A 16,178-nucleotide genomic window follows, 5' to 3' on the forward strand; every position below is an offset into this window, starting at 1 on the left:
AAATCATACAGAGTTCCAGCATATTTCTGTAAGTATGGCGCAGCTTCTCTAAAGAAACTCTGCCAAAGCATGGGGGTTTTATACAGAAAGTTTATTTGCCTTCTAAGACCCTCCCCTGGCTGTGATCATTTACCACTCTACTGGAGTAAATCTGTTGTCTATCTAGCCCACCTCTAGTCCACACCTCCATTCTTACCTGGGGGGCCATGACTAGGCATAGCTTCTGGAACTTTCTTCTTCTCGAAACTTCATTCCTTCACATGTACATTCAGTACATCAGCTAGCTCTCAGCTAGCCCCCACCTTTGGCACAGGCTTGGCATTTCATAGCAGTTCTTAGGTTCTCGGATGGAGTGTCCTGATGACTTGCATTTCTTTTCAGCACTGTTTTGTGTCCTTGAGAAACTCTTCACAGCAAGAAATCTACACTAGAGAGTTGCGCGGGGACAGAAATCCCACCTGTCCCCGCCAAAGTCCCACCCGTCCCCACCCGTCCCCACCCGTTCCCGCGAGGAATCCCTCTGTCCCCACCTGTCCCCGTGAGGAATCCCCCCATCCCCACCCGTCCCCGCGAGGAATCCCCTCCATCCCCACCTGTCCCCGCGAGGAATCCCCTCTGTCCCCACCCGTCCCTATAAACTACAGAAATAGTTATTTCATTTAATTATGCTACTGAATTAAAGGCTCTGGTAGAAACCCATCTTAAATAATGAAATGCTAGCCCGCGCATGCGCAGTAGCGAAACGTGTTCCCTGATCCCTTTTCTGTCGGGATGTGGCCGCACGAGTGCGCATGCGCGCTTACTAGGTCACTGTCAGAAGACGAACCGTCACAGAGGGAGTGAACGCGGAGTCCTGCCGTCCCTCAAACGTAAGTCTCCTCCTTTGCCCGACTCCAGCCTCTGCTCTTCACCAGTCCTGCCTTCAGTCCTGTCCCTGTTAAACCGGCTGCCAATAACAAAGCCAGATGCCTTGGGCTCTTCCCTTTTGCCAAATTGCTAAAGGCTCTGCCGGTCTCGATCCTGTCCATCTCTGAAGTTACTTCCTGATTTTGAGGGGCGGGATCGAGACTGGCAAAGCCTATAGCGATTTAGCAAGAGGGAAAGCCCCCGTGATGTCTGGCTTCGTTATTGCCAGCCGGTTTAGTGGGACCGAGACAGGACCGAAGGCAGGGCTGCTCACAAAGGCGCGCGCCGACAACTGAGCGCAAGACGGAGGCGCACGCTGAAGAAAATTACAGTTTTTAGGGGCTCCGACGGGGGGGTTTTGTTGGGGAACCCAGCGTGCACCTCCACGCTGCGCTCAATTGTCTGGGCGAGCCTTTGTCCCGGCGCGCTTTTGACCTGACACCCTCCCCCCTCCTTCCAGCGGCCGGCAAACAACATGGAGGACTGCTTCCGGGAGGAATCGGCTTCCAACTTTATATGTCAGGCCTGACTCGCGACTCCATTGGAAGAAGCAAGGAGTAAAAGGTGATGGGCAGAGAGAGAGATGAGATGTTGGAGGAAAGAGGGGAGAGGATATGCTGGATGGAGGGAGCAAGACAGATACTGGTTAGAAGACTGAAAATAAAGGGGGAAGAGAGAAAAAGAGAAGATGCTGGAAGGGAGGAGTTAGCAAAAAAAAAAAAAACAAACAACAACCAACAAAAAAAACCCAAAGAACTCCCCAAAAAACAAACAACTGGAGAAATAGAAGCATATAGAGATGCAGAAAAATAAATGGAGGAAAACTGAAAGATAAGGTTAAAGTCAGAGATGGATGTAGGAGAGGAAGTGAAGACAGGAATGAGAGAAGAGCCAGATAGACTGCAAACTCTGGTAAGAAAATTGAGAGAAGAGAGCAGAAACTGGGATAAACATGAATAAAATGGCCAGACAATAAAAGTAGACTGCTTTCTTTTCATATTCCAAAGTGTATAGTGTTTTTTCTCTTTCTCTGCTGTTGAACTGCACATTGCTGGACAGGGAGAGCAGGAAGAGGTGCTGATGGACAGGGGGGTGGAATGAAGGGAAGCCTACTGCTGGACAGGGGGAGCAGGAAGAGGTGCTGATGGACGAGGGAGCAGGAAGAGGGGGGAGGTAAAATAAAGGGAAAAGGGCTGCTGTTGGATAAGGTGAGCAGTGATGGGGTGGGGGAGGACACAGGGGAGGTAAAAGGAAGGGAGAATGAACAGGGGGAGCAGACAAGGGGTGGTGGTGGACAGCCAAGAAAAAAAAAGAAAGAAAGAAAGATAGAAATACAGAAAGCGGCTAAGGAGAGAGAAAAAGAAATAAAGACAGACACACACATATATATTCTAGCACCTGTTAATTTAACGGGCTATAAGACTAGTTTACAAATAAGCAAAAAGACTTTATTAATTTGGAAATATTAATTGGGAAGAATACATACTTTGTAAACGGGTTTATACCAGAGCCTCTAATGGTTATAAATTTTTATCAATACAACTAATATACTACTTTATCCTAAAGCAAAAAAAAAAAGAAATAGAATTTTTTTTCCTACTTTTGTTGCCTGGTTTCTGCTTTCCTCATGTTCTCATTCAATTCCTTCCATCCACTGTCTCTCTTCTCGCTGCATCTTCCATTTGCTCTGTTACTGTGTCTCCCTTTCTCCCCCCTTCCAAATAGGTCTGGCACCCATCTTCTTCCCTCCGCTCCCCCCATAGTCTGGCATCTCTGTCTTCTTCCCTGCCAGCGTCTTCTCCCCACTCTCTCTTCCCCATTTCCTTTCAGCGTCCTTCTCCCCCCCCCATCTTCCCCATGTCCTATCAGCGTCCTTCTCCCCCCTCTGTCTTCCCCATGTCCTTTCAGCGTCCTTCTCTCCCCCGTCTTCCCCATGTCCTTTCAGCGTCCTTCTCCCCCACCGTCTTCTCCATGTCCTTTCAGCGTCCTTCTCCACCCCATCTTCCCCATGTCCTTTCAGCGTTCTTCTCCACCCCTTTGTCTTCCCCAGTGCTTTCAGCGTCCTTCTCCCCCCTCAATTTTACCTTAAGTGCCTTTTCCTCTCCACTCCACCTTTCCTCCCTTTCTCCCTCCCTGCCCCTTACCTTTGTGGCGCTTACCCGCCCGACTGACAGCAGAACAGGCCCGGTCCAACAAACCTCCCTGCCCTGTAGCCGCAAATCTAAATTACCTTCTTACAGCAGCTGAAGTATTGAAGCTGCTGTACGAAAGTAATTTAAATTCGCGGCTACAGGGCAGGGAGGTTTGACGGACCGGGCCTGTTGTCGGTTGGTCAGGGGACCTGGCTGGCTGTGCTGCACCCGGGGCGGAGCGCCCCCCGCCTTGTACCACTGCCTTTTCCCTGCCTGCCCTGCCGCAGCACACGAATGGAAGTCTTCACGATGTCTGCGCTGACGTCGGAGGGAGGGCTTTGCTTAAGCCCTCCCTCCGACGTCAGCGCTGACATCAGGAAGACTTCCGTTCGGCTGTGTGCGGCAGGGCAGGTAGGGAGATGAGCCTCGCGGCTGAATACATCCAGCCCCGCAGGAACCCCGCGACCCTCGGAGGTGTCCCCACGGGATCCCTGCGACCCTAGGGGGCGTCCCCACGGGATCCCCGCGACCCTAGGGGGCGTCCCCACGGGATCCCCGTGACCCGAAGGGGGAACCCGCGGGTCCCGCGGGATTCCCGTCGTCCCCGTTCCCGTGCAGCTCTCTAATCTACACACTCACATGCCACACATTAGCATTTTGAGCATCTGAACTGAAACCTGTCTGTACAAGTCAGTGACTTCAGCAACTCCAGCAAAATGCAGGAAAAGAGGTCTCCCATAGGAAAAAAAGATCTCCCATAGTCTCATGTTATCTCAACATCCAGGATCTCTCCTCACTCTACCATCACTTCTCAATCTCTCTTCCCCTACCACTCATCACTGCCCATTTCCCCTCTCCCCCTAATCCAGCTTTGCCCCTCTGTCTCTTACCTCCTCCAACTATCAACTTTGCCTCTCGGTCTCTACACCCCCCAATCATCCTCTCTCTTTCCTCCTATTTCCTTCCTCCATCTCTCTCTTTTCCCTCCCTTAGCTCCCCCCCAAAAAAGAAAAATAACCTGGGAGGTCCTCCTCTATGTTGTCTGTCTGCTAATGGCAAAAAGAAACTGTGTGCAAGACCACAGCACTCTGCACCCCACTGACAGCTCTGCCAGACCCTCTCCCTATGATGCAACTTCCTGTTTGGGAAGGAATGACAGAACTGTCAGCGGTGTGCAGAGCTCTATGGCCCCGCGCACAGTTTCTCAGCAACAGGGAGGGGAAACTCCTAGATTATTTTCATGCTGCCACCAAAACTGGGAAGCAGCGGCCCCTGGCGACCAAGTGAGAAGAAGGGTAGGGTTATGGTTGGGCTATGACAGGCTGCAACAGAAAAACCCTTTCTTTTCACCATCACAATAAGTCTTTAAGTCAAGAATGAAAACGAAGTGTAATGTCCTTAATTCTGGAACCTATGCAAACAACAAAAACTATTGTGAAAACTTTCAAAAAATAGAAATGTGAAATACTGCATAAACTTATCTGAAACATCTTTAAACACCTTTAAAGACATTTCAGATAAGTTTATGCAGTATTTCACATTTCTATTTTTTGAAAGTTTTCACGATAAAAATATAGTACGATGATTAGAGAAGATAAAAACTGACATTCATCAACACGGGCTAGTCCCAAGGTCTGAAACTAAATCGTCTCTGAGCACTGAAGAATATAAAACACTAAGAACAAGTTATAAGTTTTATAAATGCTTATTAGAGCCACTTCTACTTTTTGTTGTTTGCATATATTTCATTTTAGAAGTGTGCTAGAAGATTGTATTTTGTTTCCCGTTTTGTTTTGGGGACTTCCACAATGTGATGGTGGCTACTGAGAAGATTGTTTTCCGGGTTGTATCGTAAAACAACTGACAGACAGAAGGAACTGCAAGAAGATATTGTTGGAAGAACGTAGTGATCATTGAGATTCATAAGGAATCAACAATTTGTCTATAAATGAGGGTTTATGACTAGATTGAACTTTGAAAGCAAGAAGGAGAGTTTTGAAAGTAACCCTGTGTGAGACAGATAACCAGTGAGCTTTTCTTTTTAGGAGAGGGGTGACATGATTAAATTTCTTAGCGCCAAAGATAATTTTTATGGCGGTATTTTGAATAACTTGCAGTCTCCTAATCTCTTTTGAGTAATGCCCTGATAAAGAGAATTACAATAATCTAGAGTTGATATTACCAATGAATGATTAAGAATATTAAGTGAATTAGAGTTAAGTAGTGACGAGAGAGATCTTATCATCTTTAGTTTGAAAAAACACTTTTGCACCACTGAACTCCACTGTTACTCTTCCAGTCTCTCTGAATATTAGTAGTGATGCATGGCAGTACTTACGGCTCATCTAGGACAGACTTGTGCCTAGGAGCTCGCTTGTGGAGCTGGTGAAAAGCTTTGTTCTGTCTGGCTAAGTGTTGCTCTTCTCCCTTCACCAGCATGTGGAGCTTTTTTTGTAAATGTGCAATTCGTTCCTCTTGTTCGAGCAGCTGCTGCTTTTGTTGATGATACTGGCTCTGTCAGCAAAGAGAAAAGAAATGACAGTTTGACTTGAGGTGATCACTGAACTTGGCGACACACATTATCCATGAGAAATTACACTGCATATATACAAAGGACAATAAGCTACACCAAGTTTCAAATATGGATTATTACAAGACTTCATTTTGCCCCCAAAAATCAAATTGATAGATGGGGAGCTGGTTCACAGTTTCCTGGTAGCTTACGAAACAATTAGATCTGTGTAGATTTAGAGGAGAAAAAATTTTGGATAAAAGGAGTTAACCCCCACAAAAAAAGCTTGCTAAGTGTATAAATAGTGGATGATGTAGATTGTGTCCTTAAAAACTAATGCCTAAAAACTAAATGGTCCCGTGCCACTCTTCTCAAATCCCAATCACTGAATATTCTAATCCATTCCATAGTGATCTCCCATCTATTGCAACTCCCTATATCAAGGGACTACTCAAAAGGAGATTAGAAGATTTCAAATTATTCATAAGAAAAGGAAATATGACCACGTCACACCTCTACTTCAAAATGCCCATTGGATCCCCATTATCCATCAGATAACATACAAAATTCTACTGTTAACATTTAAAATGCGATCTCAACAAACACCAGCAATCATCGATCGTCTGCTAATACCATACTCCCCAGTCAGATCGCTCCGCTCGGTAGATCAAAATCTTCTCACGGTTCCGTCGGTCCGCAACATTTTCTACGATACTTCCCGGAAAACAATCTTCTCTGTTATGGCCCCCAAGTTATGGAACGCCCTACTGAATTATCTTAGAACGGAAGATTTCCTGAACAACTTTCAATCAAATCTTAAGACTTTTTTTATTTAAAGATGCTTTTGCTATTTACCGTAACTTCCCCTTCCCAATTTTTTCTTCTTCTTCACAGACATTTTCCCCCTTCCTATCGAATCGCTCCTTTTTGTTGTTTGTGTTGGTTATTAGGCTTATATTGTAATTAGTTTCTCCCTCCCTCCCTCCCATCTATGCAATGTCTTTGTCTAACGTTTCTATTTATGAGACCCTGAACACCTATGTTCTGCTTTAAATATGTATGTCCATCGCCTAGATGGCTTGATAGGCGGTATATCAAAATAAAAATAAATTTGAAACTAGTTGACAGGAGGTCACCAGCCTCTTTGTTGTAAGAGGATAAGGGACTATCTTTATCAATTCCCTCCTGCTTTAACCTCTAACTTCAGTTTATAAAGGAATATTGTGACAAAAACCATAAGGGCCATCTGGTTTGCTCAGTTATATCCCTGGGGCAATGTTATAGAACCCAGTTATTTCTGGCTTGTTCCCCATGTCTTCACATCTAGAGATCCACTATGCTCATCCCACATGTTCCTAAATTATCTTCCTGTTTTTGCCTCCACCACTTTCACTGGGACATTTCAGTCATCCGCTGCCTTTTCAAATGTTGATCCCAGTCATTCGTTGCCTTTTCAAATGTTGATCCTAAATCTACCCCACTGAAGCCTCCTACTCTGAATTGCTTGCATACTACACCTTTGAAAAATTTAAGTGTTTCTATCATATTCATCCTTCTCTCTCCTGTCCTCCGAGGTGTATATTTAAATTCCCGAGGTGTATCTCACATGGCTTTTTAGTGTAGATCCCAGATTAGTTTACTAGCATCTCTCTGGACCAGCAACACCATTGCTAAAGCCTCTCAGGAGGTACTGCCCCCAGATTTGGACAATATTCAAGATGAGATCTCACTAAAGATATACAGTAAAACCTTGGATTGCAAGTAACTTGGTATGCAAATGTTTTGCAAGACAAGCAAAACATTTTATTAAATTTTAACTTGATAAACAAGGAAGATCTTGCAATACGAGTACATACAGTATACACACATCACAACTGAGCTGCTGGTTCTTCTCTCTCCGACGCTGTGGGAGTGTAGTGACTGTTCTAAATAAGCGAGGTCTTGCAATACGAGTACATACAGTAAACACGTGTCATATCATCACAACTGAGCTGATGGTTATTACATTACATTACATTAGGGACTTCTATTCCGCCTATACCTGCAGTTCAAGGCGTATTACAAAAGAGCTAACTGGACATTTCCAGTGAAGTTACAACAGTTTTGTTGTGTCTTTCTTATCTCTCTCTGACGCTGCGGGAGTGTAGTACATACAGTATATTGTATTAAAATTTTTGGGTTGTGGAATGAATCGTTTGAGTTTCCATTATTTCTCATGGGGAAATTTGAAATACGAGTGTTTTGGATTACAAACATGTTTTTGGAATGAATTATGCTCGCAAACCAAGGTCTTATTACCTCTTTTGTTCCTACTGATTATTTCTCTTCATGTGTACCTTAAAACCCTCTGGCTCTAGCCACTGCCTCATCACACTGTTCTGCTACCTTGAGGTTATTACATAACATGTGTACAACTAGTTCTGACCAAAATGTCCATCAAGCTCAGTATCCCGTTTCCAGATGTGACCAGGTCACAAGCACTCAGACGGATTCCAAGGAGTATATTTTTTCTTATTGTTCCTACTAAATCCAGCTCCCCATAATCTTCCCCTGGTCTATTACAGGGGCATGCAGATGGGGTAAATTTTCATTTCATTTTCCTTTTTTTTTCCTGTGTTTTATTTAAGCACGCAGCCTACACAAAATAAATGCACAGTAAAAAAAATTTTAAAAAATCAAAAACATCCGTAGTCCTTATTTGGCATCTAACTTTTAGAACGTGCAGTTTATTTACCTCTGAAGCTTGTTTGTCTTTCTGCAGCTCTTTCATTTGGGTTTGTTGTTGACAAGCTTGTGTGATAAAATCATCTTCTAGCTCCCGGACTTTTGATTTGACAGTTTCCAGAATCTGTTCTAACTCTGTTGCCCGCTTTTCTTGTCGGGAGGCCCTACCCTGCTGTTGTTGGCTATCATTTCTGTTTTCCAAAAAATAAAATAAAATAAATTAAATTAAATTATAAATAAATAAATATATATATATATATATATTCATACACACACACACAGGGCTTAATTTGTAGATAAAAAAGGAACTGAAACTGTATAGCTCAGCCAGAGGGCATGTAGGATTACTCCATCCCCTCCTTCTCCGAACAATTCCACTCATTCATGTTATCTAGCGCATTTATACCTTGTAGAGGCAAGCAAAAGGGGACTTGGTGAGCCCCAAAAGAAGTACCAATTTTATGGGCTTTTCTGGAGATGCTGCTCACTGGTAATATTTTAATGGGATGTTGTGTTGAAAAAGAGAGTAGGTTCCTACCTTGGTAATATCTTTTCCAGTATATAGGGATGGTATGCTGAATGCCTGGGTAGCATCCCCAAACCTGCAAACTCTTGCAGAAGATGCCACTCAAACTTCCAAACTCCACCTCCTTCTCCATGTGCTGTTCTGCCTCCCCCAGTTTGTACCATAACATGCAATAGCTCTAGATGAACAACAGGAGAAGAAAGAGAAAACTGGAAACTTCCTATACAAAACTTCTATTCTGTTCAGTCATAAATATAACAAAACGAACATATCAAAACAGATCATAACTTTAACACCAACAATCTGGAGCGCAAAGACAAAGCTATACTAACTCTAAGTACATTTATTTTCTTTGTAGACTTATATAGACTGTTACATGGACTGATAGATCAATTCCAGTGGAAGTACTAAGCTCCGAGTCTAAGACAGAAAACAGATGCACCATACCATCCCTATATATTGGAAAAGATATTATCAAGGTAAGAACCTAATCTCTTTTTCCAGTGCAATAAGGATGGTATGATGAACACCTGGGACGTACCTAAGCAGTCCCCACAGCAGAGTGAGAAAAGGTAGCTGCCTGTAGCACTGAAGATCCAAAAGCTGAATCCTAAAGGTTTCAGGTTTATTTAAAATTTGATAATATTGCCTATAAAGAATTCTAAGCGATGTACATGATAAAAGCAGGGACATAATGGGGTCCTTTTATTAAGGTGTGTTAGCTGTTTTAGCGCACACTAAACACTAACATGACCATAGACTTACAATGGGCGCGTTAGCATTTAGCATGCGCTAAAAAGCATAGCGTACCTTAGTCAAAGGAGTCCAATATTACAGCTTAAAATATGGACAGATTCAGACAAGGACTAACCTGATACAAAAGGAATAGGGGTAAAACTACAATAATTATAGAAAAGAGACAAATAAGGGAAGTACATTAGGTTAATAGAGGAATTTTCTGAGGTCTCCTATGATTAGAGGGAAAGATTCAAAGAAGAAGAAGAAAAAAAAGAGCTTGGAGCATAGAATTTAATCTTCAAAGGCGTCTTTATACAGAAAAGACTTCAGAGAGCTTTTGAATCTGTCAAGAGAAGGCTCTCCTCTAAGCAGAGAAGGCAAAGGGCTCTATAGTAGTGGTGCGTATATTGAAAATATCTAATTTCTTCTAGTGCTGATCATTTTTAAGGAGGGTACTGTAAGTAAATTTTGATCCACAGAGAAAAGAAGTCCAGGTCACCGACCTACAGGTTTCCTCAGGTGGATTGTGCTTTCACTGACCTGGGCGATTGCTTGCCACAGCCCTCATATGCTGATGAAATGGTGGTGTGTATCCATCTGGAAATTGTAGCTTTCAAAGTAGGTCTGTCACATCTCGTCAGACTGGTTAGGACAAAGAGAAGATCTGAGAGCCGAAACTCATTCACTACTTCTAAGTAATGCATAAGTACTCTAAGGACATCTAGAACCTTCAAGACCTTGTCCTCCTTCTTATGCCTCATGGAATGAAACACTGGAAGCGAAACCTCATGGTTAACATGCAAGGCTGACACTATCTTTGGTAAGAAAGAGGGGAACTATCCATAAGGATACTCCCGCTTCCGTTAACCTAATGAATGACTACCTACATAACAAGGATTGTAATTCAGGAACGCTTCTGGCAGATGTAATTGCAATGAGAAACCCTGTTTGACTGTAAGATCCATCAGGGAAGCCTCCTGGAGAGATTCATGCGAAACTTTGTTGAGCCCTTCTAGTACCACATTAAGGTTCCATGTAGGGAACAGAGCCCAGACCGGAGGTCTGAGTAGCAGAGCCCCTTTCAAGAACAGGATAATATAAGAACATAAGAATAGCCTTACTGGGTCAGACCAATGGTCCATCAAGCCCAGTAGCCAGTTCTCACGGTGGCCAATCCAAGGTGAATTGGAGAAGTTGGAGAATTTAGAAAAAAAAAATCAAATTTATGATGTCCACTACCAGCATTTCGGCACCAAAAAAACCAGCTCAAAAACACCCTAAGAAAAGATAAAAGTTACAGAAAATAGGATTTTAAGAAGGGGAACCAAGAACCTACCAGGGAAATCCCTTAAAATAAGTTTTTAGAGAACCACCCTTGATTTTCTCCATAAGCTGTCACAGCCTGTACTTACAGAACCTTGTGCTGGGAGAGAATACTGCAGCCTGCTTCAGCCCCACTGCTTAGTGTAGCTGAAAGTGGAGATAACTTCTGCCTCAGACCAGGGCTCAGTGCTTCTGCTGAAGTCTTCAGATGCCAGTCGGACACAGGTCAAACTGAACCTCAACCCCTTTCCCCCAACAGTGGAAGAAAGAAGGGGGTGGAAACAACGAAGCCAGTACTGTGAGTACCCCGTAGATATGCTATTGATGTCAAAACAGCCTTTGCTCAAGTTCCTGATAGTGTCAAGTAAGAGAGCCAAAGATGGGAACACGGATCCCAAGCTCCAGAATCCTATGCAGGCCAGCTGAACAGGTCCCCTTAGGACACCTGCCAGCTGCAGATCACAATGTCTGCTCAAACTCAACACAGGCTGAGCAGTCACCAGTAACAGGGGTCTCTGGATCAACGACAAAAAATGTGAAAAGCCCACAAAAACCAACCGCAAAATAATAAAAGAAACAAGAGCAGAACAGAGAAGTATCTTCTAGTTTGCTTTCAGAAGATAAAACTGAGGGAGGGCAGAGCAGCACATGGAGAAGGAGATGGAGTTTGGAAGTTTGAGTGACATCTTCCGCAAGAGTTTGTGGGTTTGGTGACACTACCCATGTGTTCAGTATACCATCCCTATTGCACTGGAATGTTTCATTATTGATGAGAATTTGGTAATACAGTATTTTCAATCTTCTCAAGCACCATTATGACCTTATGTACAGCTCTCTTTAAATTAGTTTCCTTATTTTCTGTTATTCTATCTTATCTATCTACACTGTATATGCTCCATCTTTGCTTACATCCTATGCTGTCTCTTATAATGTTTTATCGCATATTGTGTTGATATTGTAAATGTACTATATCTTATTAATTGTCTGACCAAGTGGTCCAGACAATCAGAATAACAAACATATAATATATTCTACTCTATTGTGGTGGAATACCTTTGTTAAACAATGATTCACATTTTAGGGGAAAAAGGCTTCAGAGGTTGGAGCCAGACGCACAATCTTCTCACAGACTCATTTGTCGAGTGTATTTGAATTGAACAACTCTGCTCCCACAGTTCAGTCATTGGCCAAAACCCCTTTATTTTTTTTACTTTACATCCATATATCGTTATCCTTACTCAATTATATTTTTTTATTTATTTATTTTTATTTATTCAATTTTTCTATACCGTTCTCCCAGGGTGGTAAATAAAGGCTAAATTACCCATCCAGTCTGCCCATCTTGTTTGTATTTTGTTGTACATCACCTTGATCAGGCAGTCTATAGGGAAAGTGGGAAATAAATCAATAAATAGAATGGAGGTTTAAAAACTGCCCACATTAGGGAAATGTTTAGGTCTAGTTTGACTATAACAGTGGTCTCAAACTCAAACCCTTTCCAGGGCCACATTTTGGATTTGTAGGTACTTGGAGGGCCTCTGAAAAAGTAGTCATTGTCTTATTAAAAAAATGACAATTTTGTCTGAGGTAAAACTCTTTATAGTTTATAAATCTTTCCTTTTGGCTAAGTCTTAATAATAATATTGTAATTTATAGCTAAAGAGACATTTGATCAAGAAACTCTTTTACTTTACTTTTGTGATTATGATAAACATACCGAGGGCCTCAAAATAGTACCTGGCGGGCTGCATGTGGCCCCTAGGATGCAAGTTTGAGACCACTGGACTATAAGGACTCAGCTTTAAAAATCAGGCATATTTTGAAAATTATTCAGGGAAAACTATGCGCATGTGCAAAATTCTTTTGTGTTAAAAACACACTCCCCATCTCCAACTTCACTCTCAGGAATCCCAATTCAAAACAGCAGGTACAGTTGTTCATATAGAGGCTGAGCACATGTAACACCACCTGCTCTATATGTGGATAATTTGTATAGAAACAGATTTTAAAAAATTACACCCCTTATTTATTGCTAACCAGCCAAACACAGTCTAGCTGAAAATGTGGAGTAAGTGTGCTATTTATCTACCATCAAACTCATTCCTAAATTAGGCAGGGAGGCCCTTGGACCTGGGGGGGAGACTTGGAGACATTGGTTTGATACTGCTCCCTTTGAATGGGGCTTGGTGGTTCATTATTATGTACTGTTCTCATAGTGTAAGTTTGAAGTTGGATGGTTCTCTGGTTGGTGGGGTCTGGGATCCGGGGGGTTCAGTGTTTGCATGGATGGGGTGTGTGAGGTTGGGGGAGTGCTTGGTAGATGAGTGCAGGATGGAGAGGGGTGGAGTGGCATATAGTGACAGTGGGGGTATTCATTTGCTGGAAGTTTCATTGACTTTATGGATGAGTGATGATTGCCTTTGGGGGAGGATTGCACTTTCTACACGCTGGCGAATCCTGAGGCTCGGGATTCGAATCAGCAAAGGGGTGGGGGGAGGGGGGAGGGCTCTGGGGGGGTTAGGGGGGGAAGAAGGGCAGGGAAGGAGGGTGATAAGCTTTTCATTATAGGTTCGTGGAATGTTAATGGACTTAATAGTCCGGGTAAGCGCAGTATTGTATTTAAAGAGTTGACACGCTTGCAATGGGATGTTTGTTTACTCCAAGAAACACATTTAAGGCCTCGAGATGTAGCAGTCCTACAATCTCCATATTTTGATCAAATCTGGACCCACCAGGGGTCGGTGCCGGGGAAGAGGGTGGGAGGGGTGGCCATTTTGGTTCGAAAGGGACTGGGTCTAGAGGTTCAACAAGTCTTTCGGGATGGGGCAGGGAGATGTTTGGCTCTAGTGGCTACCTTACAGGGCCGTTCCATCACTATTATAAATCTGTATGGTCCCAACACTGGTCAAGCAGCATATTTTGGGTCCCTTAGAACTGAATTGGTGGGTTTTGTGAAAGGCTCTGTATATCTGGGTGGGGATTTTAATGTTACCCCAGATGTTCATCTGGATCACTCTGTGGGAGGGACTCGTTCTCCGACTAGGACCGCTAGAAAGGCTCTTCTATCTTTGTTTTCTTCTTTGGGCTTGGTAGACAGTTGGAGGTTGTCTCATCCTGCGCAGCGCTCTTACACTCACTACTCTCATGCGCATAGATCGTATGCGCGTATTGATGGGGTTTGGGTTCATCGTAATTCCTGGGGTGGGATTCGACAGGCTGAAATTGGAGCTATCCAAATTTCTGATCACGCGCCAGTGTGGGTAGCCTGCGCGGGTTATTGGGAGGGGGTGGGACGTCGTTTTTGGCGACTTAATGAGTCTTTATTGAAAGATCCAGCTGTAATTCGAGAGGTGGGTGCGACCGTGGCTCAGTACCTTCAACATAATGTTAACAATACTGTCACTGATGCGACTCTGTGGGATGCACTGAAGGTGGTGGTGCGGGGTGTTTTTATTAAATGGGGTGCTCGCCGAAAGCGTTTGCGGGCGCAGCGTTCTTTAGCGCTTCATGAACAGCTGGAGCGATTGACGAAGTTGCATCAGAGACATCAGGACCCCTTAGTATATGACCATCTTGTTAAGGTTCGTGCGGAACTCTCCTTACTACAGATGGAGGAGTACGAGTTCTTGAGGTTGCGCCTACGCCACACTGTTTATGAGTATAATAACACACCTGGATCTCGTTTAGCTCGACTTATTAAGCTGAAACAGGCGAGAGCGAATATTACAAAGATTAGGGATACCGCGGGCACTGAGCATCGTACCGATTCGGCTATTAGTGCTGTGTTCCTCGATTTTTATTCAGACTTGTATCGGCCATCAGGAGGGCACGATTCCACTGCCATTGAGGGGTACCTTTCTGGGTTGCGGCTGCCGCAGCTTTCGGACGCTGATAGAGATTTGCTTAATGAGCCTATTGGATTAGGGGAAATTCTGGGAGTCATAGCTAATTTGAAGTTGGGTAAATCGCCTGGGCTAGATGGGTATACTAATCAATTTTATAAACTTTTTCGGGAGATTTTGGCTCCATTATTGGTCCGCGTAGCGAATGGAGTACGGGGAGGTTCCCCGTTGCCCAATTCAATGGGGGAGGCAGGGATTTCGGTCTTGCTCAAGCCGGGCAGAGATCCTATTGGGTGCGGGTCGTATAGACCGATTTCGTTATTAAATACTGATGCAAAAATTTAGCGAAAGTTTTGGCTCTTCGTCTGGGAAAGGTTCTACCCTCTCTGGTACATTTGGATCAATCTGGTTTTGTTCAAAAGAGACAGGTTTGTGATAATATTAGACGAACGTTGCATCTTTTGTGGGCGGCACAACGGACTTCGGCAAAAGTTGTCTTTTTGGCGATTGATGCGGAAAAGGCTTTCGATCAAGTGGCGTGGGAATTTTTATGGCAGGTGATGCATCGGATGGGGCTGGGCTCTTTCTTTTTGGCTTGGGTGCAAGCCTTTTATAGGGCTCCTAAGGCTACTGTGCGTATTAATGGGATTTATAGTGATTTCTTTTCCATAGGGAGAGGCACTCGACAGGGCTGTCCTTTATCTCCCTTGTTGTTTGCTCTCTCTATGGAACCCTTAGCCATTCGCATACGGGAGCATGGGGATTTATTGGGGGTGAAGGTGGGAGATCTTGAACATCGTTTAGCACTGTTTGCCGACGATGTGTTGTTGTATGTTCGGGACCCGGAGGTTTCATTGCCGATTCTTGTTGCCCTTTTTTTGGAGTATGGGAGGGTTTCGGGATTTACGGTGAATATGGATAAATCTGAACTGTTGAGTGTTACCTTGGGTGAAGAAGACCAACGTCGTTTGGCTGCTCGGTTTCCTTTCCGCTGGGCGCCCGGGGTTATTCGTTATTTGGGGATTCGGTTACCTGCGGACTTATCCCAATTGTTTACTGTTAATTATGCGCGGCTTATACAACAGATTAGGACCGATATTCAACGCTGGAATGGGTTTTGGTTGTCATGGTGGGGTCGTATAGCAGTTCTTAAAATGAATGTTTTGCCCCGCTTGCTTTTTCTTTTCCAAACATTGCCGATTTCGGTCCCTACTCTAGTTTTGAAACAGTTGCATACTCTGTTTTTTCGCTTTATTTGGCAGGGGAGGCCTTCTCGTATCTCTAGGGCAGCGCTGTGGGCGGCCAGGACTAGTGGGGGGCGGGCGGGTACCGAATTTATTTTGGTATTTTCGAGCAGCTCAATTGCGACTTTTATTGGATTGGGAGATTGCAGATTATAAATTGGCGGTCCGTCTGGAACAACACTTTGTGGGGCGCCCCTGTTTGAAACATTTACTTTGGTCATCTTCCATTGG

General features: G+C 43.9%; 1 protein-coding gene across 3 annotated transcripts in view; it reads right to left on the minus strand.

Moving 5' to 3' along the window:
• CEP70 (centrosomal protein 70) overlaps positions 1-16,178 on the minus strand; it is a 109,872-nt gene that overhangs the window by 73,363 nt on the left and 20,331 nt on the right. For all 3 annotated transcript variants that reach the window (XM_033945310.1, XM_033945309.1, XM_033945308.1), the window contains 2 exons: positions 8,285-8,465; positions 5,377-5,552 (listed from right to left, as the gene is read on the minus strand). In XM_033945310.1, coding sequence (XP_033801201.1) covers positions 5,377-5,552; positions 8,285-8,465 — 357 coding nt within the window. The remainder of the gene's footprint in view (positions 1-5,376; positions 5,553-8,284; positions 8,466-16,178) is intronic.

This window comes from Geotrypetes seraphini, chromosome 5 (assembly GCF_902459505.1).
Source record: "Geotrypetes seraphini chromosome 5, aGeoSer1.1, whole genome shotgun sequence".
NCBI lineage: Eukaryota > Metazoa > Chordata > Amphibia > Gymnophiona > Dermophiidae > Geotrypetes > Geotrypetes seraphini.